The following is a 26933-nucleotide window of genomic DNA, read 5'->3' on the forward strand; positions in this document are numbered from 1 at the left end:
GCTGGTAAACGTTCAGATTTTCATTAGCCATATATAGACTTGGTCACTCATTATGGTGCTGCATTACACACTTGTAAATACGTAACGTTAGCGTGTGTGTTTACAAAACTGGTTTTGAAGAAACGCGAGTCTCTATCAGAGCAGAAAACTTTTTTTGTTTTCAGTCTCGTGCAAAGGTAATCAGAAATTCCGCGGGAGTGCAACGGTGAATCCCACAGCACGCCAACCGCGACTGAAAGGCGCATCACTCCTTCCGAGTCAAATGATGGGAGTGAGGTGGAAAAGCGAAAGTTCCAGACTAATTGGCTATCGAACTTCAACGGGGTTTATACAGTCTGGAGGAAGACGCGATAATGTGCAAGTACTGCTTTTTTGTGGCAGGATTACAGTTTCTTCTTCTTTCGGTTCCTCCAGTCATGGGTTGCCACAGCGGATCATCTTGTTCCATATCTTTCTCTCCTTGTCATCATGCTCTGTCACCCCCATCACCTGTATGTCCTCTCTCGCCACATCCATAAACCTCCTCTTAGGCCTTCCTCTTGCCTGTTTAAAACGGGAAAATCTAGCAGCACACACCCAACGGCAAATGACATGCAACGGGCAGCGACAGTGTGTTGGCTGCAGTCAAAAGTGCCAACGAATCTGCGGTGGGTAGAGGTTTACACACACACACACAAAATAGTCGCAGGATGATGCAAAAAAGGTGCAACTGATTCTACTGTGGTGAAATATTCTGGTGGTCAGATATTTACGCGATGCTTTACCAGTAAACTGTCAAATAGAAACCGAAAAAAGCATAACTTACTGTACTTTAATACTTTAGTACAGTAAGTACTTTTACTGTACTGTAGTTTAATTTTGAATACATAAGCCCACTTGTGAGATTAATTTATTGAAAACATTTGCACAACCAGAGCCAGAAGCACTACTGTTTTAATTTTTGTATTGCTATTTTAAATATTTTATACATGTTGTATAAAAACGTATGTTGCTTAAAATATCTACAAGTAGTTTTTTTAGATTAATCAATCATCAAACTAATTATTAGTTGCAGCCCTAAAACATACTATGTATCAACAACTCCATATCTTTAACTTGTTTTTTGCATTTAATTTTAGGACCCTAGGTCGGTATGTTTGGCAAAAACTCAATGTCAAAAATGTGTTGTTATAAAAATCAATTTAATAGCTTCCAATACAATATAGGTACAGATTCTCTTTTATTAGGCATATTTGCTATATGTGTCAATTTGGACACCATACTAAATAAAATTACAATTGCTCAAAAGAAATAGTGTATACAAAAGGAAGTCACAATAAACACGGCTTGTCTGATATATCGGATTTGCATTAGTTCAGTTTATTGCAATAACAAGAAGTGAAATAAACTGTTCATTTGGTAGTTAAAACTAAACACATTAATGACAGCAAATTAAGCAGTATTTTAAGACAAAAAATTCATGATACATTCTTAATACTCATGATTTTACATCTTATCTAGAAAAAGGCCCATTTCTTACAACAATGCTAAAGTTTAGTTATACTGTACAACAGTAATTGTTAACGCTAATAACCACCATGTTAGACAGCAATGTAGTCCAGATTATCAGTCACTGTAATGATAAAGTAGCAAGTCTGCTTAATAAAACCTAAGCTGAGAAATTCTTTTCGAGCTGTAAGACGATTTCTCGTAAATGGGGATCTGTGGCCCAGTTCACGTTACTTCCCAGAATAAGACCCTGAAACAAAGAAAACAGTTCTACTGAAACCAACTGCTGCTATGATTTAAAAATAAGTTTTATATTAAAGGTACAGTCATGCAACTGGGATACATCAGGCGGTAATCAGAAGGCACTTCACTTACATTTGTATTATGGGCAGTGCAGCTTTATATTTTACATGCATTTCATTTAACATTTTGTTAACAAGGAACAAAAAAAACTAACACATCACATTGTACCTGAAATACATTTTCTGTCAGATCAGCAATGTTAAGATATTTTTCCAAGTATTCCTGGCCTTGTTTCAACACCTCACTTTTCATTGACTGCACCTTTTTCTCCTTCATTTTGCTGACTTTTCTAATTTCCACCATATTCATCAGTGCGTCTTTCTTTAAAGCTGAAATTAAATATTTTTTATTTATTATTAGACAGCTTAAACATGAGAAAAGCAAGAAACACGAGTTGGATTCTTTTTATACTGGTTTGTGGTAGACACCTAATGAAGTGGGTTATACAATGGATGGATGGAAATATTGTTAAAAAGTTAGAAAACTGAAAATAGAACTTTTTCAATAAAATTATTACTGACAAAATGTTCTTTAATTTCCATTTTATTTCACAAACCGAATTTTATATCATATGAATCTTTATAAATTACGAAATTAAAAAAAAAAAAATCCACATGTCCAGAATAATTAGGAATGTCAATCTCTATTCTTTGGGCCAGGGATTATTCCTGCCTTGTACCCGGTGCTTGCTGAGATGCATGCTCGCTATCCCATGACCCTATCCTGAATAAACTGGTTTAGAAAAATGGACGGATGGGATCTGTGATGTACGGTTCTGTAAAAAAATATTCACTTGCTTACATTTTCTGAATTTTTGCATATTTCGCCCTCAAAAAGCTTTGTAGATGATGCATCTTTTCTGCTTACCTTATACCAGTGGTTCCCAAACTGTGGGACGGGGCCCCCTGGGGGGGGGCGCAAAGATGTGGAAAAAAAAAAAAAACAATCGCAAATATGAAAAATACATCTATTGAAACCAAAACAAATTAACTTAAACTACATTCTGATACTAGAAAAATAAATATAGAGTTAGATAAATGTCGATAAAAGTTAAGTAGGTATAATAAAATCCGCATCTATGATACAGTATATCATTAATTAAAAAAGAACAAATTGGTATTAGTGGGCTCCTTTCAAAAAAACCTTGGGGGGGGGGGGGGGCGCGATTAAAACTGTTATGAAAACTCGGGTCGCAAATACTTAAAGGTTGAGAAACGCTGCCTTATACAGAGTTTTTTGGAAGTAAGAACTAACAAAATATTAACAAAAATATGTATGCATTTTGCACGTTTTCAGCATATGAATGGATAATGGACATGTGAATTATGCACAAGAATTATGTGAGAATTTTTTTTCCTGTTTTCCATGGGCATATTTCATATCATTTGCCATTAGACAGAACATGTCACCATTATGTTTCATTATATAATAAACAGTTTCTCTTGTTCTGCATGAAAACATGAGATTAAAATTTTATTTCGGCCATCACTAAAAATTACAAGGGGTAAGTAGCCTCAAAAAAAAAAAAAAAAATTTTTGGCTGGAGTATACCTTAAAGAAAAATATGAATGCATGTGTAATTTTTTTAAAATATGTGGATAAATGACCTGCGGTGGGTTGGCACCCTGCCCGGGATTGGTTCCTGCCTTGTGCCCTGTGTTGGCTGGGATTGGCTCCAGCAGACCCCCGTGACCCTGTGTTCGGATTCAGCGGGTTGGAAAATGGATGGATGGATAAATGATCCTGAATTGGAATATTTTACAAACTGTTCTACAATATTCTACAGACACATGCTACAAATGCCTTCTTATGTCTGACAGAAAAACACAGGACTCTATAATATGAACCTCAGGCCAACTGTCAAGCACGATACTTGTGCCATGGATTGAAGATAATTTGCCTCTTCAGGATAACCAGTTACATCACAGAAGGTAACAAGAACTCTGCTGGGCATCTGTCTTTCAGCTAAAGATGAGCTACATTTAAAGTGTGCAGCAAGACAATGGTTTCCAAACAGTAATGTCCATCTTTAATAGGATGCATATAAAAGAAATTCAGTGCTCTGGAGTGTCCATGTCAAATTAAAGTCATAAATCCAACAGAAAAACTATATCTGCAACTCAAATGAAATTTTACCCATTAATGAACAAAGTTCTACCCGTCTGTCTTTCTACACAAGCAGTGTATGCTTGATCCAGAGTCATCTGTTCAAATTCAGAACCATGTGGTGGTCTGTGGAGCCTGTGTATTCTTCTCATGTATGTAGGAGCTTCCCTCCTGGTACTCTTATTTTTTATTATTTCTCCCACATTCTCAAAGTCATGCTAGTTAGGGTAACTGGAAACTCTTAAATTGCCTCTGTGTGAATGCAGTTGTGGATATGTGTGTGTAGCCAATGAGATTGACTGGTGCCCTGTCTAGAACTGTTTGCAACCTTGTGCCTTCTGTGACCCTGAATTGGATTAAGCTGGTTTGAGAATGTTAAGTTTTTTTATTTTTTTATAATTAAACTGTTTTCTTATTACAGTATTAAAGAAAAGAAAAAGTTGAAAAGCAGATCTGCAGTTAAAAAAAGCAACACTCACTTAGTCTTTTTTTCCGAACTTCTTGAACTTGACTTCTTAGTTTGTTGCCTTCCTGCACCATGGAGAAAAAAATGATAAAGAATATGAATAGCTGTGCAACTGTAGTCAGACTGTCTTGGCAAGTTGCTCTATAAAACCCCATCTGCTGATCTCACTCTGATAAATGTCCTCTGCTATCATTGCTGGGAGTACTTAATTACATTTGTAGTTAAGGAAAAGAAAGAAAAAAAAAAAAAAAACATTTCTAACATATACTTAGGGTTAAGATAATATCCTGTAACAAATTTAGTCTGATAGCTATTTTCCAGGAATCCCAATACTGTATTTAAAATGATACATTTCATCATTATTAGTTATGGCATATACCTACAATATTTTTTATTTATATATATATATATATATATATATATATATATATATATATATATATATATATATATTTTTTTTTTTAACTTGCACTGCGTTTTTTTTGCTCTTTAATTAATATTGCTTTTATCAGTATGCTGCTGCTGGAGTATGTGAATTTCCTCTTGGGGATTAATAAAGTATCTATCTAATAAATTGGTGTTAACTACTAGTTTTTAATCTGCCTCCCTACTAGTTAAAAGACAATTTCTTTTTTAAATCCAAACGGGGGTCAGTGAAGAAATAATTAAGATATTTGATGTTATTTTGAAAGAAAGTGCTTAGGCTACATTTATAGCACTTACATAAGCGGTGCCATGTAATTCAAACATTAATTTTATTCCATTTCACTTTTAAATTAGTTCATATTATATAAAAGAAATACTTTGCTGATCTAGCATTTTAAACAATCCAAGCTGTGATTTCCACAATATCATTTATCTTTTCTGCGGTGTGCAGCTGCAATATATGTAAGTTTTCTAAAAAAAAAAAAAAAAAAAAAAAAAATTAGTACATGCATATTGGTACCTAACCATGAATTTGTGAAGCACAAGAATCAGTCTTGTAAATGTGGAGTATAAAGAAGTATGAACTAAAGACAGTGCCCATTTCATCATCTGCTTCATATCTTTTTTTTTTCTTTTTATGTAACTTTTAAGAGTTAACCCCTGATGAACCTGTTTTCTCTGGCACTTATTAAATGACAAGAGTTTTTTTTTTTTTTTTTTTTTAGTAATTCTGTATGTTGGCTTTCCTGATGCAACCAGTGAATATGGAAAATGAACTCTTCATTTACAGTATCATTCTTTGAGTATAAGAGAATGCCTCGTGGCATTAATCCTAATTTGAAAACACATTTGCTCAAACTTTATCATCAACATGGAATGCTCACATGTGACTACAGACTAATCTGCATAAAGCTTGGAGCCTATTACCAAATAAAACATACAAGACTGTTGTACATTGATTTATAACTATGAATAATACACTGAAAATTTAAAAGGAAGCTTCATACCTTACTCATATCATGTATGGTATACAGTATATAATTTATATTTTCACTGTTTAAATATTTCTAATGTTTTTGTTTCAAAATATTTTAATGACAATTATTTAATGCAAGCTTCATTTCAGTTTATATACAAGGGAAAACACTACTTACCTCCTGCAAGTTTAATATCTGTGAATATAAGCGCAGAGTGTGATTTACTGTTTCCTTTATTGATCTAAAAGAAAAAAAATATTATGATTTTAGGAAGTAAAAAGAAAAAAAGAAAACTTTGCATAAAAAGTATGGCTTTAAAAGCATGTCTGCAGTGGAGTATAAATGTGCTTCCCTTACAGCTTTACACATTATTAATTCAAATAACTACTGCACATCATCTTAAATGGTCTTTAGGTCCAATATGTGCAATCAACATGATGATTAAAAATCTTCAAAATATTAAAGCTGTAGGGCTGGATGAGATTTAGCCACAAATGAACGAGTGTTTTGTGGTAGGCAGGGACATGCCTCAAGAATGGTAAGACTATTTAGTGGTCAGCATTACTGAAATGGAGGCAGGACAAGGGGTTACAATTACAAAGCGACTGTCCTACTCCGTCTCCATAGGAATGCCTATACTGGTGTTCCATGCTGAAGAAATTGTTCAATAGGTCAACCATGAAGAGCCAAGTAGATTCAATCCTATATGTGGACAAACTTTTTGTCCTTGTACAGATATTTTAGGAGATACTGAAGTTTGCCGATTCTCTCTACATGTGCTTTGTAGACTTAAAAAAAAAAAAGGCTTATGAATGCCTAACTATCATATTTTGTGAAATGTGATACAAGAGTATGGGGTTGTCATTATTGCATAATGCATGTCTCCTGTACTTGTATACTTCCCCTTAAGTCAACAGTAAGACCATTCAGTGTGATCACTGGACTTCAAAAAGGGTGTCTTTTGTTCTTTAATTCATGAACAGAATATCAAGGAGCAGCCAAATCTATCCATTTTGGAAATCTAATGGCCGCTTCTCTAGTTTGCTTATAATCAAATTGTGATACTGGACGTGCACTGGAATGGTTTGCAGGGAAATGTGATGTGATTGGGATAAAAAGTCAGTTTGGAAGTTATTCTTTCCCATTTTCTTTTGCTTCTCATTCTCCAGTGGTGACAACTGATGTTGGTATCAACTATGATGAATCCATTGTCAGACTGTTGAGGTATTCTGCTTTCTTGTCTAAGCCATAATCCATTTCAGAGACTGTCTGACATAGGATAGTAGAATACAAAAATAGTTCAATGCTTCAAAGAATTTTTATTAGAATCTAAAAAATTATGTACGTTTAAATATACAGTATGTTGGTATTTTTGTTAAATTCAACATTACTTAAGTTGTGTTTTGTAGCATATCATTTTGCGTATTCTGACTTCAGTATTATTGTTGCACTTGTAGATGTGAAACCTAACAAAAAACAAAGTAAAATCCAAAAATTGTCGTTTTAACAATTCATTAAGCAATTGCCAACCTGCATAGGAATTCAAGTTATTCAGAGAAAAAGAAGACAGAATAAAGAAGAGAAAAGCTATTATTTTTAATATATTACTATTTTCTTTCTTTTCCTTAACTACAAATGTAATTAAGTACTCCCAGCAATGATACAGTGTAAATTGTCTCCTCAAAAAATGGAAAATACTCACTCTGTTTGTTTATCTTCTTTAACAACTTTCTCTGATATGGTACAGGCAACCTGTGCTCTACAAAATAAATATTTATGAAAGATTTAATAATAATTCATAATCCCAATCTGCACAGTCAAGATAAATTAAAAGATTGTGGCATTCCCTAAATACAAACATGGTTATGTTACATTTATGAAAATAATGCTAGGAATTATTTATAGAAATAATATTAGAAACAAAATCTTAAAAAGATATAACCAGTAACAGCAAGCTGATCCAGTTTACGTATGCTAGGGAACATTATGGATTTTCAAAGTAATGCTAACTAAAGGATTTGGAAAATGTATTGACAGCAGATGGTGTTCAAGTTGGCTAGATATTTTACAGGCACATTGCTCCATTCTGTTCAGTAACATAGTGTTGCCTTGGAAAGGTAAACAGTAAACAATACAGTTGCCTGCCATTCAAAACATTCATTCAAAACAGGACCATAAGCACCTGTACACACTTTTTATAAACAGGTCATAAGGCTTCTCGACAGCTGTCTATACTGGTAAGTGCATGAGTGTTTCTCATATACACTGTCTGGTGTTGCTCTAAACATATTATGTTGTTCTGTGTCTATTGTTGGTATTGTACCAATGTATGTTGTATAGGAGCCATACAAGTAAGAATTTCAATTCACAATATATCCATCCATCCATCCATTTCCCAACCTGCTGAATCCGAACACAGGGTCACGGGGGTCTGCTGGAGCCAATCCCAGCCAACACAGGGCACAAGGCAGGAAACAATCCCGGGCAGGGTGCCAACCCACCGCAGGTTCACAATATATACTTGACAATAAACTTGAATCTGAACGTTCTTATTTAAATTCAGATCTGCTCTGTTTACGGAAAATATTCAAGCCTAGCTTTCTGCTGCACTTAGTGGACAGGACTGGTATGTTCGTACTTTTTTAGTTGTTATCTTTAATTTGGGGCAGGTGTGGTGTAGTGGTTAAGGCTTTGGACGTCAAACCCTCAGGTTGTGGATTCAAATCCTGCTACTGACACTGTGTGACCCTGAGCAAGTCACTTGACCTGCCTGTGTTCCAATTGGTAAACCAGAAGAAATGCAACCAATTGTATCATAAATGTTGTAAGTCGCCATGGTAAAGGCATCAGCCAAATACATAAATGTAAATGGCTGTAGTACTAATACTGTCACAGATACCAAGTACACTGAAATTCTTACTTGCATATCCAATTAACATGTCATTCTCCATGTACCCTGGTTTAATCAGAGAAGGTGTATTATATATCTACCAAATGTCAACAAATTTTGTACAGAGTTTGCACAGAAACATTTCTCATTGCTGTAGAGTGTTCTGCACCATTTTGCTAGTGTAACATTTTTCCAGGGATCAAGTTTTAAGCATAGAAAGAAGAAGAAGAAGAAATAAGTTTTCATATTATAGGGTCACAACTTTTCATTGTGATTTCAGTTTGTGATTATTTTTTGCCTTCCTTTTCAGTATAAAAAATACGTTTAACGATTTAGTCCAAAAGTAATACACGTTAATTATATAACAGATGCAATAAGTCCTCCTTTGTACTCCTCTGCCTTCTTTAATACTCATGACTGTATAGTCATTATGCAACAAACTAGATGAACTGAAAGGAAATGTATGTTTTCAGCACAGTTACAAAAACCAGCATTATAGCTTATACAAACATATGCAGCTTTCTGAGACCACTGGTGATACAGAATGTACTACTGGTACCATAAATTAAGAAAATTATGATGCAATCTATTACTAATTTACACCACCACTCAAACAGTCTCTTAGACCAATTTGTCTGCATTCATGAATTTCCACAAATATGTCACAGCTGTGTTTCTTTATACAAAAACAGATTCTTCCAGGATCTGTCAATCACACTAATTATGGCAAATAACAGAGACTTTATTCACTATATCTTAATGAAATCTCACGCTATCAAAATGTAACCTACACAACCAGGAACAATAAAACTCTAAACCTTTGTTATTAGTCAATACCAAAATGTCCCTATCCTCATTAACTGGGCACAGGATTTGAATCCCACATAGTGGATTCATGAGGTGCTGGTGCTACTCACTGCACCACCTTGTCACAATTATCAGCTTTTCCTGTCATCCAGACATACTGTACTTCCTTGCAAAACTGCTTTTCAAAGATTTTTGAATGAATGATACCTTGGAAGGTGAATGACCGATTTCTTTGGCAAAAAAGGACACAGCAGTGTAAAAGAATTTGCATATGTGACATGCTGTCATCTATTGTATCTGGTCTCCACGAGAGTGTTTTGTCTCTTTTATATATAGTCTAAATAGAAATGTGTATCATTTAGTTTGATGTGTTTTATGAAACTGAATGTTGCAAAAATAAAGAATCAATAATTTTAGAAGATGTATAATTTACCCTCAAAACATAAATCGCCCAAGACCAAACAGTAGAACTAACTGAATATTTTAAATATCTTGGGACAATCACAGATTCAAAACGGACTTTGAATCAGAACAGTAAAATGGTCTCAATTAAGTGGCACCAGTGCCACCATCTGAATTAAGAAATAAGTCTTTTTTGTGTTAATTCTAACATTTTGAAACTTTTATTTGGGTCTTTTGCGTTAGTTTTATCTTATGTTTTACAGCCTTTTATTTTAAAATCTTAATTTAAAAAATATGTTTGGAATTCCACTTTTTTCCATCAGAGATTAGAAATGCCAAGGATGAAACGGAAATGGAGTAAATATTTCTTTTCCACAGATGCCAACGTTGTCAATAAACGTATTTCAATCGAGTGTTACAGGCTGTTATCCTTAATGGTCGATCTTTAAACTAATTCCTAATAATATTGTGTACAATGCTCATCTGCCTATTTTCTTAATTTGAGCTACATAAGCTGGTTAACAGGAGGTGGTTTTTATTCTCTAAAGATTGGGTGCAAAGCAGGGAACAAGCCCAGATGTGCCAATCCATTGCAGGACACACACACACTCACTCTTTCTTGATTTAACTTTACCACAGTAGAGTGAAAACATTGCAGGACACACACACACTCACTCTTTCTTGATTTAACTTTACCACAGTAGAGTGAAATGATGTATTATACAAGCATGTTTTCATGTTCATTACAATATGTTATTACATAGGAGAATATGTTTGACTGTTGAGTATGTGATGCCTTAGAACCTGTGGAGGTTTATAATGCAGAACCTATCCAAATATTTTTAAAACTACTTAAATTAATTGGGCAATATGAAATAAGTGTTTATTTGCACAACATTCCTGGTGTCGGCACATGTCAACATCCATGAGAAAATAGTTCTGAGTTGTACTTGTTTCATTTCTGTGTGAATACCTATATTTCCTGAATGAAGGGTGCCAGCCAAATGACAGTCTATGTAAGTCCTTGATCTTTTGACAAGCAGGTGACCTGCGGCTGCCCTTTAATTGGTTGCTTTCAGATTTTCCCAGGGACACTGTGCCCCGGACACTCACACATTTATTGGCAGCGAGTACTATTGTTTTAGGTTTTTTTAATCTAATGTGATTGGACAGATGTCACCAAAGTATTTTAAGTTCACGTCTACAATTCACAGTTCATACCTGCCATTAGTGTAACTACAGATGAGCGAGCGTGACTTTACGAGATGCAACTTCAAGTGGAACTTCAGAAATCAAAGAAAATTTGTTTATTTCTTTAATGAAATAACCCTTAATAAATCATTCACTTGAAGAAAAAAAGAAGATCAAGGAGCTTAGACCGGACCGGACCAACCTAACTTAAGCATTCAGCAGTAGGCAATGATCGAGGACAAGCTTACACATGGGCTTTTTCTGCTCTTGTTTGTTATGACAAACTGAGTTAGCTAACTGGATGTGGTAGAATACTTTTTTTTGCTTTCCCTGTTTGGTGTTTGAAAGTGTCAAAGTGTTGTGGACAATGACTGGGGTACAAGACCTAAAACATCTTTCTGAACAATACAAGGGGAATGAAAGTAACAGCGGTTATCTAGAAAAAATTGTTTTTCAACCAGTGTGTCATGGCAGAGTGGTGCACTGTGAGAGGTACTTAGGTGTGCCATGGAAATAACAGTGTAGCACACTTAGGTCTGAACCTGTGTGGGACACAGGTGGTTGAGACCTGTCTAAAGAAACTGGCATAAAAGCTGCTCCATGATCATTATGTTGCATACACAGCACTTAGAGAACTTCAGATGCGTCTCCAGTCTGCTTGAGTCCCTCTGCCCTGGGTGTGTGTTTGCCAGGGAACCTTATAGCACTGGTGGATAACAGGCATACAAGTTGCTTCTGAGGTAGAAAGGGACAAATGGGCAAAGCAGCTTGCTGATGCCACCAAAGTGCTCACTAAGTGGCGTGTCTGTGAACGCTGATCTTGGAGCTCCCTTTTTACTGGCTTCTCTGGTAGGCCCACCCCTTTGGGCAGTTGAGCAAGTGTGTGATATATATGTGTTTGTGGTTAGTAAGATAGGTGTGGGTATTGGGATGAATTTGGTTAAAAAAAAGTGTGTCACTATAGAAAAAAAAGTTTCCGGAAACACTGATCTAGATGATAGTATGAGGCTAATTTTTTGGCAGGCTTAGTGAAATGACTCAATTTAATCAAAAAGTAATTTTAGAAATTATTAGACCTGATGGAAAGGAGGGCAAATTTTATGTTCAACGGAATATACTGTAGGAATCCTGATCGTAAAGGCAGAATAAGATTCAGGTTGAACTTGTCCTGTGGGTATAGTACAAGACAGGTTGGGGGGGTGGGTTATGTTTTAAGATGTGGGGGGTTTCAGGGATTTGTGGGTCTTGGACTCAGGACTGGGCAGACTGGCAGCAAGTACAGAATAAAATTAGGGTGGGAATGACTCTATGGGTGTAGTAAATGATAAAGAGGAATGGGGGTATGGGCATTATGGTGAGTTTTGGCAAAATGGGGAACTGGGCAAATTGGCAGAGGACTGGGGAATTTAGAAACAGATGTATTGTATGGCAGGTGCCCCTGATCATTTCCACATCCATAGGCTAAGTTATGGGAAGAATAAGGGGATTGTGGATGTTATTGACTGAAGTTTTCAAGCACAGTAAATATGGAAAAGCTTGCACAAGATTGGGCAACATGGTGAAAAAGGTATAATATATTTTAGCATGGATTTGCCCTATGGGTCTAGTACTGGACAGGCCAAGATGTGCATTGGCACTATGATGAGGACCACAAGAGCATGTGGAATGACCAGATAGACCAATGGGAAAGGCACTATAAAACAGATAAGTGCTGGTTCAGTTTGCCCCCTCAAAAATTACGTCCCTGTTAAAAAAAATTTTCACCAGCCACCATTGCTTAGAAACCTACTGGCAAACATTTTTTTTCTTTTGGAGCATTTAAAGTGTAATTAAATTAAATTTTATTGTTTAAACCATGTTGGAGCTCATAGTTGTAATCTACTATGCTTGATATTTTGTATATATGGACACTGTAAATGGAAATTTACATAAGTGTAACTGCCTCACAATTAGTTACCTGTGCAAGGCTAATGTGGTTTTCTGGTGCTGGTTCTTAGCAGTTTCCAATTCAGTCAGAGCTTCTGTTCTGAAAAATAAATTAGTATCATACATATTAAAAGAATATTCTTCTAATATTGGATGTTATACTATAACTCAATGCATGCAAAAAATCATATCAATTTTTTGAAAAGAATCTTTGTGTAATAATTATTTGTTGATTTTTGGACATTTCTTGCCATTTGTTTCCATTTTGAAGTATCTTGTTTTTTTTTTTGTTTTTTTTAAGAATTACTTACACCGTTTACTCTCCTGTCAATGGTAAAGATCCTTGCAGAACTGCTGGGTATCAACAATAGCTACTATAATCACTACTGACCCTTCATCTTCCCCTCCACTCCCAACACATACACAATTCCTCAGATCTGCAGAGAACAAGTCTTTGTGTAAAAATATCTTAGATTATATAGAACATATCGTGATGGCATTTTAAAAGGTGTTATACAAATTAACGGTTGACTTATTATGTACATATGGCTACTATATTTTTAAGTTTCATGTAAAATGTTGGGTTAGAATGACTCAGATCAATAAATTGGTATAATGTATGTGTAACAGGGTTAGGTGGATTTGTTCCCGAAATGGAAATTTTGCCTTGCTGAAGAGATTAAAAGTGGAACAACAGTAAGTAAAACAAACGAGTCAACCTAGTGCTTGTTTATGTCAGATTTATCCTTAACAGATTGCCATAATGTTTTTTTCAGTATTGAATGTTAGTAATCTTGGGGATAGGTGATGATATTTGCCTTCCAAAATGAGAAAACAGATATTTCAATAATCAAATGAAGGTCTAGTAGTTACCACACAGCAACTCTACTTGCTCTTCTGTTGTATCAAGTTATTAGTCATTTAAAATTGTATTTTCTACATGTAATGCAGAAGTTGGTTTTGTCTTGTAAATAACATTTGATGACTCATTAGCTCGTTCTGGAGCTGATAAAGATTATCAAAAATTTTTGACAATAAACACAGGCTTACCTACCCACAGTGCTCCACTTTATACTACAGACTGCGGTATACCTGCTTCATAGCATAAGAAAATGTATATACTGAAAAATCAAATATATTTTGTTGTTGAAAAGTGGATGTGATGGGACATCCTTAATATGGGACATGAGGGTACAGAATATATGCCATAGCGCAAACTATTCATACATTGAATTTATTTAATTTTCTGCATTAAATGGTGGCAGAAAACAAAAGCATAAAACTGGGGACAAAGCAAGAGCTATTCCATCCTACTGTGGGGCATGCTCAACCATGTACTGATTGAGGAAACCAGATTACAAAAATGTGCAATTTCACACAAACTAATGTCTTTAAAGCTAAGGTGCCAGAGCTAACCACTAAGCCACCACAGTATATTTAATAGTGCAATAATTAGGTGTAGGCCTTCTATAAGAAGTTGCGGAATCATGATCACAGCACTGAAAACTCAAACGTGCAACTAAACAGCTTTAAATAAGGGATATTTCTATAACATCAATTTATCTCTGTGACAAAGCAAACAGCATTGTCATTTTAAAACTACCAATTTATTCTTCACAGATGTACAAGAGTTAACTTAATTTGTTTACATTTAAAAGACATTTTATTTTTAAAAGCTCTAATATGTGTAAGCTTGGAAACATGCTAATGTAGAGTGAATTATCCGATTCCCAGCATGACATGCATTACAACAATATATTTAGGCCATTACATATATCCATTATAATACATGAACACATACATAGTCAAACCTGCTTAACTCAGTCTGTGGTTATGGGGATTTGTGGCTGAAGCCTATCCTGGCAGCTCTAGGTGCATAGTTGGAAACAGCTCTGGATAGAATGGCAGTCCATCATCACAGAGTGTTTACATGCACACACACGGGCTAATTTAAGGACACCAATTAACCCTAACCAAGAATGTATAAACTCCACAAAGCCAATAACTGGGTGCAAAATTTGAACCCGGTATGCGTAGTCTGTGAAGCAGGGGCACCAACCATTGCACCACCTTCATGTATTATTTAGTTTGCTTAATCCAGTTTGTGTTGGGATGGAACCTATTCCAGCAGCACTACACTGTGCACAAAACAGAAACCAGTGTTCAATGTCGGGCATGCTGACAATCAGTCACCCACCCACGTGATTCCAATTTAGAGTAGCTAATTAACTTAACACACATGTATTTGATTTGTGGGAGGAAAGCTCAAAAGACTTAAGAACAACATGCAAATTCTACAGAGTTGGTGTCCAGAAATAGGAAATAAACATTTGGAATTGGCATTTAAAAGTTAAATCACACATGAAATTCTTTTCTTCATGATAAAACAACTAGAAAATAGGCTGGTGCACAGTTTTCTGACAAGTCACTAAACATTTTATTACATAGATTTATAGTATCAATATTGTCATGTACAGTGCACACACATACACTTACTCTCAAGAGGCATGCAGCAGAGAAAAAATGATTTCGCAGTGGCAGCTGTGTTTAAATAAAAAAAAAATCTTAGCATTATAATTCACAAATATTTTAACATTTTAAAATGTTACTGTCACCAGGGTGGGTGTATTAATAATGCTTACACCAGAATGCTGCCTTTAGTATAAAGTTAAAGTTTCTGTAACAGAGTCCTGCCATAGAAAAATAAAGGTGGTTATTCCCAAGTAGACTGATGTTTTGCTGAAGTATGTTTATACTCTTATGCTCTTTAATCCATTTAATTATTTCAACAGTCCTGTTAAAATATTTGGTGAAAGTGATACAATATGATGTACTGATATCACAAAAGTCTTGCGGAGCCAAATGCATAATATATACATCTGGAGACAACTATGAGTGAATTTTACCTAAATGTACTTGGGAACATTTGGACAGTTAAATCAATTTGGAATCTCTAAAGTAGGGGGCAATGATTTAAACAGCAAAGAGTGTTTGTGCTCTGCTCAATGTCATCTGACCAAAACCAAGTCTACAGTTAAGATGGTTAAACCGTCCTTTTAAAAAGGCACTTGTGAAATAAATAAACATGTGTTGTGTGTATGTGGTCAGTGTTGTTCATATTTAAGACAATACAGTAAGAGTCAATGCAAGGTGCAAAAAAATTGGCAGCTGTGTTCACAAAAAAAAATAACTACTATATCAATTTGTACTAAATGGTATAACCAAACTAAAAATGAGGTGAAGAGAGCTCCTGTTAAGCCACTGATAATAAATACCACAGGATAAGCAGATTTCAATACATAATTCACAGTACACTGGAAACGGCCAATGTTCTGAACAACACTCTAGCATTACCAAGGACAAGGCTGCATGGTCTACATGAATAACTAAAGCTAATATTACCTTCTAAATGTACATGCTAAACATGCCATACTAGAATACAGTTATAGTGCTTTAACACATAGCATATACTATATATATATATATATATATATATATATATATATATATATAAACCACAGTACCTCTCTAAAGACTAGTTTCTGTTTTTATACCATGGAGTTATGCAATAATCACAATGACAAAATATATAAATGAATGTTTCAACTTCAGTTAACTTGTATTACTGAGCTCTTTTACTGATAAAAGCAATGGTCTCTTTTTAATTTTTCTTCAGTGTCAAGTCTATTGTTTAGTTTTTTTTTTTTTTTCTTCAATTTGCTTTGCTTGTGTTTTCAGTTCCACCCCAGGCATTTAAAGTGCACGGATATTGGGGGAAGGTTTTTAGAAAAAAACCCTGTGGGCGTAGCCTTTTCAGTGGTAGATGTTGCTATTCACTACAAACTTAACGTCTGAAGCCATGACACAAAAATCACAGAAATGATGAATTTGTCAATGATCAAATTACTACAAAAAGAAAGCTTTAAAAAAAATTTTCACATTATTTTTAAGCAGCATGTATAATATGGTATTTTAATCCTTCTTTAATTTCAGTTTATTATAGTATGTAAGAGGACAGACAAAACATTAATGTTAATTTTTATACTTTGCTAACATAGATACTTGTTTTATTGATCAAATTTAACCCTGCAACTTTCTAACAGTTAAAAATAAATAATAAAAAGGCAAATTAATATACTTACATATCCGGTTTTGCTTCGGAGACGGGATTTAAAAAATTATAATCTTCATCTGTTAAATTACAAAAAATATTGTGAAAGGGAAGAACATGATGGGAGAATAATATTTGAGCATCAAAAATATTAATGTAAAGCTCAATAACATCTGGTTTATATTTAATGCATTATTTGTATTATTATAATCATTTGCCTCAAATGCCTTGGAGCTTGGGAACTTTGGGGGTCAAAGCACTAGGTGCTGGCATGCAGAGGCACACTGTGAAACAGAAAGGTGTGTGTACCTGCCCACTTCAAGCCATGCATACAAAATAATGTATTCAAAAGTCAAACTTTATACACTGTGGGGAACAGCCCGGACACAGACAGGTAGACACGGTTTCACCCAACACACGTTTATTATCCATTATTATTTACAATAGTGAGCATAAACCCAGTGCCGCAGCACCAATCACCCCTCAAGTCCTTGGCCACAACACAATGACTTCTCACAGTCTCTGGTCCGCCTCCACTCCTCTCCACCAAGCTTCGTCCACTTCCACCCGACTCTTGCCCCTGACTGGAGGGAGGCGGCCCCTTTTATCCACTCCGGATGGACTCCAGGTGCATCCCAATGAGCTTCTGTGGCCACACCCCTGTGTGGCGGAAGCTCTGGCGGTGTATCCGGAAGTTCTCCCGGTGTCCCCAATCCTCTTCCCCCCAGCACTTCCGGGTGTGGCGGAAGTGCTGAGGTCCAGGGCTCCCAAGGCATCGGGGTGCCCCCTGGCGGTGACCACAGGCCCCTACAGGGTTGAGCTTTCAAGCTCTGTACCCGTGGCCCCCAAAGCAACCAGGGAGGACACCCCCTCATGTTCTGGAGGAGGCACAAGCCCTCCTCCGGTCCTCCTGGGCATCCCGGCCGGGCATGAACCCCAGCCGGGTACCACAACACTTTCAATTCAATGCTTAATTACATTTTTAAAAAGTTAATGTGACCAGGAACTGGAACACTATGCTAGGCTGAATGGCATGTTCTTGTAAACTTATTTCTTATATTTTTAGTTCACCAAGGCACCTAATGTACAGGTGTTTAAAGCCAATGTTGTTGGCATTGACTTTGGCTCACCCACTAAACCTGTAATGGAAAAGCATATTTGAAAAATGATAAAAGGGTGTGAAATTTTGTAAATAGTTTTGAGAGAATATGAAAACCTCTTACTTAAGGTAAAAAGTTGGCACATCCTTATCCCACAGTGGTGTTTGGGCCTTTGCTGTATTAGGCTTTCTGGCTCTGAACCTTTGTCTGTGCTTATTGAATTTCTGTTCAACTTACATTCATCCAGTACAAATGTTTTAATAGTATTTAGCTAGCAAATGTTTAATTTCTTTAATTTTTCTATTACAAACATGTTTCAATTTGTTATATGCAAAGGTTCAAACTGTGGTCATGACACTACATTTCTAGATGCCGAACTGCCACAATTTGCAGATGTACTGTTTAATGTGAGGTAATATCCACCTGCATGAGGCAGTCAGCAGCAGGGAACAACCACGGAAATGAAACCCCACACTGGTAGAAAAAGGCAGCTTGACATGCCAGTGTAAAAATGTACAGGACCATGCTGACCCTTAAAGAAAGTGGACAGCATGGAGGATACCTTTGAAACCTAACTTTTTAAGAGCTATTGAGATTTCAGAAAAATGGTATACAAGGAATCATTACACCGATTGTCACTGTAGGCAATTCAAGGTAGCCAGTGACTCAGGAAGTTGGCCAAAAATGAAACCACAGCTGATTGTGTCCTCTACTATGACAAAGGGCATATCAGAGCAAGAGAGAAACAGCAGCCCAGGGAAATTGGAAAAATGTATCTCATTTAAGGGCAACACTATTAATAACTGAGATGAAACCACTACTCCCACCCAATGAAAAGGTAGAGTGTGTCCCCTTAAAATGTGGCACAGGTAAGCTTCTCTGAACATCAATGGACATCAATGTTTTCAAAAAGAGCTTCTCTTTACCCTGACAGCAGTTATGGGCTGGGGCAAAGGCTCGCTTGTGGGAGGAACTTTATTTAACATGTTGAAAAAATTAACAACTACTTAAAAAGTTAATTTTTGACAGCACTATACAGTATACATATATTACAGTTCTATTAAAATAGCCCCGTCCATTAATGAATTGAATAAAGGCAAAAATACTGCATGTTTCATGGTATTCTGCAAAATACTTATTATTAAAAACTCTATGGAAGTTCAAATCCACTAACTAGGATTTATTTATTGTTTTTAATTAGTTAGCCCCTACTTAAATAATACAGGGCATAAAACCATAGTATTCTGCAGGTGCTATACAGAATATATTAATTGAATATTTCCCAATACATGATTCATTTAGAAGAATATACAGTACTTGATCTAAAAAAAAAAAAAAAAACGGAAGGACAAACCAATTTTAAGCCTTATTTTCATATCCTCGCACTGCTTTGCCAGTTGCTGCTTCAGTCTAAAAGTAACAAAAAAAAAAAAAAAAGGGTAAAAATTACAGCGAATTTATCAATAGAAGTGTTTTACTGTGCTATTACTCTAACCACCATAATAAATTACATTACAAATACAAAGATTTTAAGAGAATATAAACTGAGAAAATGTTTTTCAAAATATAGTGCAAATGTAGATTAAAGAAGCAATCTACCAAAATGTATATTTTATATACTGTATGTTGCTTGCCTTAAGTGGTTTGTAATGATGGCCAAGAAAAATTTCTAATTTCATGTTTTCATAGGGAATGGCGATGACAATATTTCTGACTGGAAGCCTATGGTAACTAACTATGGACAATAGCAAACGCTATAAAAAATGTCCATGAAATAAACCTCACATTGTAATCCACATGTCAAGTCACTCAAGCATATACTAAAAACATGTAAAACACATGTATGTTTTGCTAAAATCTTGTTAACTAAATACCTTTGGAAAATGAAAGTAGTCCATAAACAGGAACTTTTGAATTGACGACAGAACTCTTGACCAATGAATGGGACTGAGGCAGGTCTTCAATTCAAAAACACACTACTCCGTGAACAGGTTTCCTATATGTAGACTACTTTCATTTTCCAAAGGTATTTATTTATTAACATCAAAAAAATAAAAGCTGTCTCGCCATCACTACAAACTATGTGTGTTAAAAAACGTATTTAAAAATGTATAATTCTGTTGTGGAGCATTCCTTTAATGTGAGCAGCAGATGTACACACCTCGTGTATGCAGTATTTTACCTACTATTGAATTTAGTGGTTTAATGTGTGCTCCATGTGTACTAGCCCTGGATGGAGGAGGGCATTGCTGCATCCAATCTTGAAATAAATTGTATTATTAAAGTGCTGTGAAACAAGGCCCAGTGCTACTTGTGTTGACTATGTTGGTTGTTTACTTTTGTGCAGTGCTTCTGTTCTTATTCTACCATTTTTTTTTTTTTTTTTTTCAGTTGGCTGCCAAAATGACCCCTTACATAGCACTATATACAACTACACTCCTTAAAAGTGACATGCCTTCCATCTAAAACACACTGTGAGCTATTTAAAGATGCAAATCTGACACTGCCTTTAAGCAAAAACATCATTCCCCACTTGCCCCTGAAGGAAATGCATTTCCACAAGTTTTAACTCCTTTAATTAAATGAATGCCATCAGCATTTAGATAAAACACAGTATATGTCCTAATGGTATATAGTGTTTTTAAACTGTGCTGAGATTTTTCTGGTAAGGAAGAAAATTGGTATATTCACTAATCATGGACTCACTAATCATGGTTTACATTATATTAAATTAATATGAAATAAATTGTCTTTTAATAGTGTTTTCTGACGGAAAATAAAGTGAAAAAGTTAAAATGAAAACACACTGTTAAACTACCAAAAGATGATTGATTATTTGATTGGTAGAAATAGGTGACAGGATATTATCCTGTAGCTCTTCCACTCTCATTTGATTCCAGATTTTACAAAGAAATTCCATCACTCTCTCCCGTTATACACATACATGATTTTTCATGACTGGCATGAATCAGCCTTAGAATCGGCACCAGATCTCTAGGAATATTACAAATGTTCAAGAAAAAGACAGTATCATACCTGAACATATACTTATATGATTCTTCATTATTAGATGTGGGATCTGCTGGGGTCCAATAATTTATTTTTACAGCTTGTCCAAGTTTCTGACTTGCAGTATTCAGTTTCTGAAACACATCCATATCTACAGTGTTTCTGCAGGACAACAAATTACAAATATTTTAAAATACAATTGTATGAAACAGAAAAGTGTTAATTTAATCATCCTCAAATTTAAAATAATCCAATAATTTTGCAAAACTGCAGCATCACACACAAAGCAGGAACCAATTTTGGACAGGGTCTGTCATGGAGCACGCTAGTATAAAATATCAACATTTATTCACACTGGGCCACGTTAGCCAACTACTGAACCTAGCAATCTGCACAAGGTCTGCACCATTATCCTTGTACATCTGCAGGCAGTGGGTGGAACAAATGAAAAACCTACATAATGAGTGGGAGAATATACAAACTCTATGAGGAAAATAACTGGCCAAGACTTAGTTTCCTGGAGTTATAAGACAGTACTGCTAACCACTGTGTGACACAATATGCAACAATGCCATGAGAAATACTTAATTTATCTTCATGTTATCCAATGATAGAAACAGTACTGTTTATTGAGTAGTACTTTTGAAAGACAGTATTTGTATTATATAAAGAAGATAGCCTTTAGTTTCAGGTTAAAAAGAGTTACTTTATTTCCTTTCTCTAAATGATTGTAAAGTGTGGCGAAAGTTTAGCTACCAATCCATTTGTAACCTTTTTAAGTATTTATTAACCATTGTATAATTAATCTGCACCAATCTAGGGATCTATGTTATTGTATTCATTATTATAGGATTATCTGTCCATGAAGCCCAAAGCTAAAGAAAACAATGCATCTACCTTCTTACTGAACATCTTTAGCTGGAATGTCAAATGACAAATAACACTTTAAAATAAAATAAAGTACTACATCATCCACAGCAATATTTTGGCTAATACTGTGTTTATTTTTCAACAGATGCACTTAAACTCAAAGGCTAACCACAGATGTAAGAAGGAATTAGGGAGACAGACGTTTCACTTAAACTTCAAACCAGGTCTATGGATACTGATGCATTTGCAGCATTCAAGGTCATGTCAGATCCTGAAAACATTACTGTATGTAACTACCATTGGAAGATTACACTGGACAGAACAGATTTTACAAATCATTTTGTACAGATGTTTTAAATAATGTATTGGGCAAGCAAATGCTTGAAAATTACAGAGTCGCATACAAAATAACTTTTCTTATTAAACAGACTCCACAAGTCTTCAGAAATTACAAGTACTTTTAAATTTTCACTTGCTAATCTGAGAAAAAGGAAAAGGTGAAAAACATACAGACTCCGTGTATAGGTACAGAAAAACAACAAGACCCCATGCTTTTATGTTTTACTTAAAAGGATAAATTGGTCAAAGTGTACTTTTTAGACAAGAACAATCTTTACATGGAAATGTGTGGAATCCAAACTTGTTGATGGAATGCAATTATTCTAATGTTAGACTTAACAGCATATGAACTTTTTTTTACCAGGTCAAACTCTGTTATACATGCAAACCCTATCTTCAAAACATCTGAAACCAAAATAATAATGGGTTTAAAGCTCAGCTTTATATGAGTGGAAGTGGCTTCAGGTTTTTGCTCAAAATAGATTCCCGATTAAACAAAAAACATACATGTAAAACTAATGTATCACTTAGTTTGTTTCCTTTCCTGCTCTTACACACTGGCACATATACAATTCCAGTGTATAAATTGTTTCTCTGAAAAAATAAAGTTTGATTCTTAGCTGATGTTTATGACGGTGTATAGGTTAGTTATATCTTGCTAGTCAGATTTTCTCCTGCAAACCATGACCATACATTTATTTTAAGAGTCTCGTCTAGATAAGCACACATCTTCAGGGTTGGGTTGCATAGGCAGGAATAACACTTGGACAGGGCGCTATTTCATCACGGAAGTGAACACACAGTAGGGCCAACATAGCAGTGCCAGTTCACCTAACCAGAATTTCTTGGCCTGAGGAAAACAGATATACCCCCTAGGGATTTACAGTGCTGCTAGCATAAGCGCAAGCTCTTCACAAGCCTTCACTTAAAAAAGAGTTCACAATATGGATCGATAAAGAAGACATCATGGTAGAATGGGGAAAAAAAAACATGCTTCGGTACAGTAGTTTTTCTATTTGAGTTAGAAAACATCCAGGGATACCTTTTAATTATTTCAAACCATTTAAAGGTAAAATGTTGCTAACGCATTATTAACGTGATATTTGATAGTTACCGACACCGTATTGTGAACCATATAATTGATTGATGCATTGAGAGTACTTCTAGGGGCCACTGGATAACAGAACTTAAAAATACATCTTAAAAATCAAAAACTCTAAGCATGACTTCCTAATTGTCATGAATGAAATATGACTCAAAACTTTGTGTAATATCTTTAGCTTGGTATAAATGTCACATTCTTCTAACTTGCAAGCTCCAGAGTATGATAGTGGGGATCCACAGGGTAGCTGGAACCAACCATTACTAGAAAAATGTTTGCCAGTATCCACGCTGACTCAACACATTTTGACATCAGTAAGATGTGTGAGGAAAACCTACCCAGAGACTTTAAAATATGGTTATTACTAATTTAATAAACGTCAATGAAAAAAAACATTACTGAGAGCCGAACTTACACCTGGAAGAGCTCCAAACAGCGTAAACGTAATATGGGTTCACAATACAAACGAACAACAGCTGGGTTGGGTATTCATGATTCATATTAAAAAGGTAGTATTAAGTGATAAAGACAGTCCTGGATTTTCATATTCACGCGATATTCTCTTAGATTACATGAACGAAAACATTCGTTTTACAAACCAATCCAGTGTATACCCGTATCTGAAAGAGAGAGATGTAGGGTTTACGCACTCTGTCAGAAAACAACAAAATTTGAAATGATTTAAGATGTATAATGTTACTTATGTCTTAGAAATATATGTACTGTACATATTTATTTTTGCAGGTACCATAGATGTACAGGGTGGCGCAGGGAAACGGGAAATTAATGCGACCTCGTTTAGAACCCCTTGTCATTAGTTATAATGGAACAGTGGAGTGATGCACAACAAGCGTTAGCTGTGAAATCCTTTTATAAGAACGGTGATAGTGTGACTGCTGCGCAAAGGGAATTTCGGCGTCATTACCAGTTAGGACGTCACGATAGTGTCCCGTCTGCTCAAGGTATACCGAAAACGTGGTTTCAACCGGACGGAGCCACTTCGCATACTGTCCGACAATCGAGGGCAGCTATTCGACGATTGTTTGGAAGGCGCGTCATTTCACGCAACGGAGACGTCCCAGAGCTTCCGAGATCTCTAGATCCCACGGTTTGTGATTTTTTCTGTGGGGACATCTTAAAGGCCAAGTGTACCGCACACGTCCAGCAACCACTGCAGAACTAAAAAGGAGGACTGAAGACAAAATCGCTAGCATTCCTCTTGACATGTTACTTCGAGCAACACAGAATGTCCACAACAGGCTGTCAGAATGTGTACGGAGAAATGGACAACACCTTCATGATGTTTTCTTCAAAACATAAAATGAATATTGATTACCGTCATTAATTGCATACCCTGTACAATGCACTTCATCATTAAATGTATTTTGTAACGAGTTTATCTGTGCATTGAATGTGAAATAAAATTTTCCCGTTTTCCTGCGCCACCCGGTATTATCCTAAGCCAACTAAATGCAAAACAATTTAAGATGTACACCAGCCACCGACGATTCCTTCTATATAGTAGATTAATTAACTTTCAAAAGCATACGTCTGTGTAAACATAAATGGGAACAGGCAGTACGCAAACATTCACAATTAGCCTAATGACGCTAACAGAACAGTTATGTTTCAAGCGATCTCTCTTAAAATAAAACAAAATGGTAAACAGACATTAACTATACATAGGGTTACCAAACACGAAATTCACGCATCAAAACTAAGCAAGGGCTCACTCCGCACTGCAGTCCGCCGCCTCTCCCAAAGGCTCAGAGCCCGCAGCAGCCATCGTTGCAGAATCTCTTTTGTTGTTGGCGGGCGACGGCGTCAAAGTGTGTCCTGCTAGGCTTCTCTCTTCTTATTGGCCAAATTTAGAGTCATTTAACACATGGGCGTCGTTTGCTTTCTGGATTGGTCAAAACCGAAACCCACCCCCTCAAAGGTCATGCCTGCGTATGTCCTGGTTAAGGAGTCATGGCAGTGACGCATGTCTGCGTTTGTTTTGGAGGCTGTCTTGCATAATATCGAACGGAACGTTCTCAATGAATTTATCAAAGTAGAAAGGATGTTAAACTTGATAACTAGTTTTCCGGAAAAGGTTAATTTTTTAAACTGTTTAGAAAGTAAACTGTTAATAAAAAATGTGAAGAGAAGGGAGATATTTGATACAGCATTATCGAGAAGAACAAATTGATTACGTTGAGATTAAATTAGCAATAAACATTCCATGGTTGTTTTTTCCTTCATGAAATATTAAATAATATAATTTTATATTAACATGGATTAAAACAAGAACATTAAACATTACATTCGAAATGCGTCCATCTTCGGATTTCTGCTTTAGTAATTGGCATAGGTGATGACAACCTTTTGGTCTGCAAATGCCTCTCTACTAAGTCTGTTTTTTTGAAGCAGCTGTCCACGTGGAGGTAAAACTGCACACATGGGGCGCTATGAGCAGCTCTATTAAAGTGCCTGTCAATTTCCACAGTACTGTAATACAGATGGATAGGTAAAATAGCGGAAACATCCGTCATCTACCAATATATTAATATAAAGGACCTTATAAGGAGTAGGGTCACTATTTTGCCTATAGAATAGCACCTGTCATGCTTGAAGTGTTGAAGCGATTGTAGTGGGATATTGTGCCAGTGTTCGAGAATGAAAAGCCTCCATTTCTTTGACGAATGAAAGTATTATGAGCATCCGAGACATCCCATAAAGTTTTAGTGAATTTTATCTCTGATAATTGGAGTGGCCAGGGAAATCATTTGAATTCATCCTGTTTTTTATAAAGTCACACTTGAAATATTTTATTGTACATGTTGCATGTTCTGTTTGTTGTTAGTATTGGCTTTGCATACACAGGATAATTCATTTTAACATTTAATGTTGCATGTTAATTCCCATTTTTTCGTGTTATTTCCAGTTTTCAGTATCTGCTACTATAGTTTGACTAGTCAAATTTCCAATTGAGAAAGTTGTGGTTATATTTTGGCTAGAGTAAACTGAGGCAGCTTTCCTATTGCCATCTAGCCAGTTTCCATCAGCAATGTCAGCAATTGCATTTTCATCAGTCAAAATTGGAACAAATAAAGAAATACAGTAGCTGAAATATCTTTAATGGTTTTGATTTAAATATAAAACAATCAAATACATACAACTTTGATAATGCAATTTTGATTAGTTAAAATATAATTGCAAATTTCTGAAATTTAAAGTTCCGTTGAAGTTAATGAGAAATGTCCATCAGATTCTACTAGTCAAAATGGATTTGCCAATACCTGTGATTCAAATTCTGACTTAGGAAAATATATATACAGATGTTGCTAACTAGAATTTTGATTCATGCAAATGTAATTGTGGCTACCTAAAATGGTAATTGGCACAATACATTAAATGTTTAAACTACTTGCTATAAAT

At 35.6% G+C, this 26933-nt stretch overlaps 1 protein-coding gene across 2 annotated transcripts; it reads right to left on the minus strand.

Moving 5' to 3' along the window:
* Positions 1–1162: 1162 nt before the first annotated feature.
* On the minus strand, positions 1163–25353 carry cenph (centromere protein H). 2 transcript variants are annotated; one of them, XM_028805509.2, is made up of 10 exons: positions 25247–25353; positions 21230–21364; positions 19548–19603; positions 17125–17173; positions 13014–13082; positions 7469–7525; positions 5944–6007; positions 4377–4428; positions 1960–2120; positions 1163–1738 (listed from the first exon to the last, which is right to left on the minus strand). In XM_028805509.2, exons 1-10 carry the CDS (start codon positions 25297–25299, stop codon positions 1649–1651), a joined length of 786 nt encoding a protein of 261 aa, XP_028661342.2. In that variant the 5' UTR covers positions 25300–25353; the 3' UTR covers positions 1163–1648. The 2 variants fall into 2 exon arrangements, with proteins under 2 accessions (XP_028661342.2, XP_051785575.1); XM_051929615.1 differs by having other exon boundaries at positions 25254–25328.
* Positions 25354–26933: the final 1580 nt, after the last annotated feature.

The sequence above is a fragment of the Erpetoichthys calabaricus genome, chromosome 7, assembly GCF_900747795.2.
Source record: "Erpetoichthys calabaricus chromosome 7, fErpCal1.3, whole genome shotgun sequence".
Classification (NCBI taxonomy): Eukaryota; Metazoa; Chordata; class Cladistia; order Polypteriformes; family Polypteridae; genus Erpetoichthys; species Erpetoichthys calabaricus.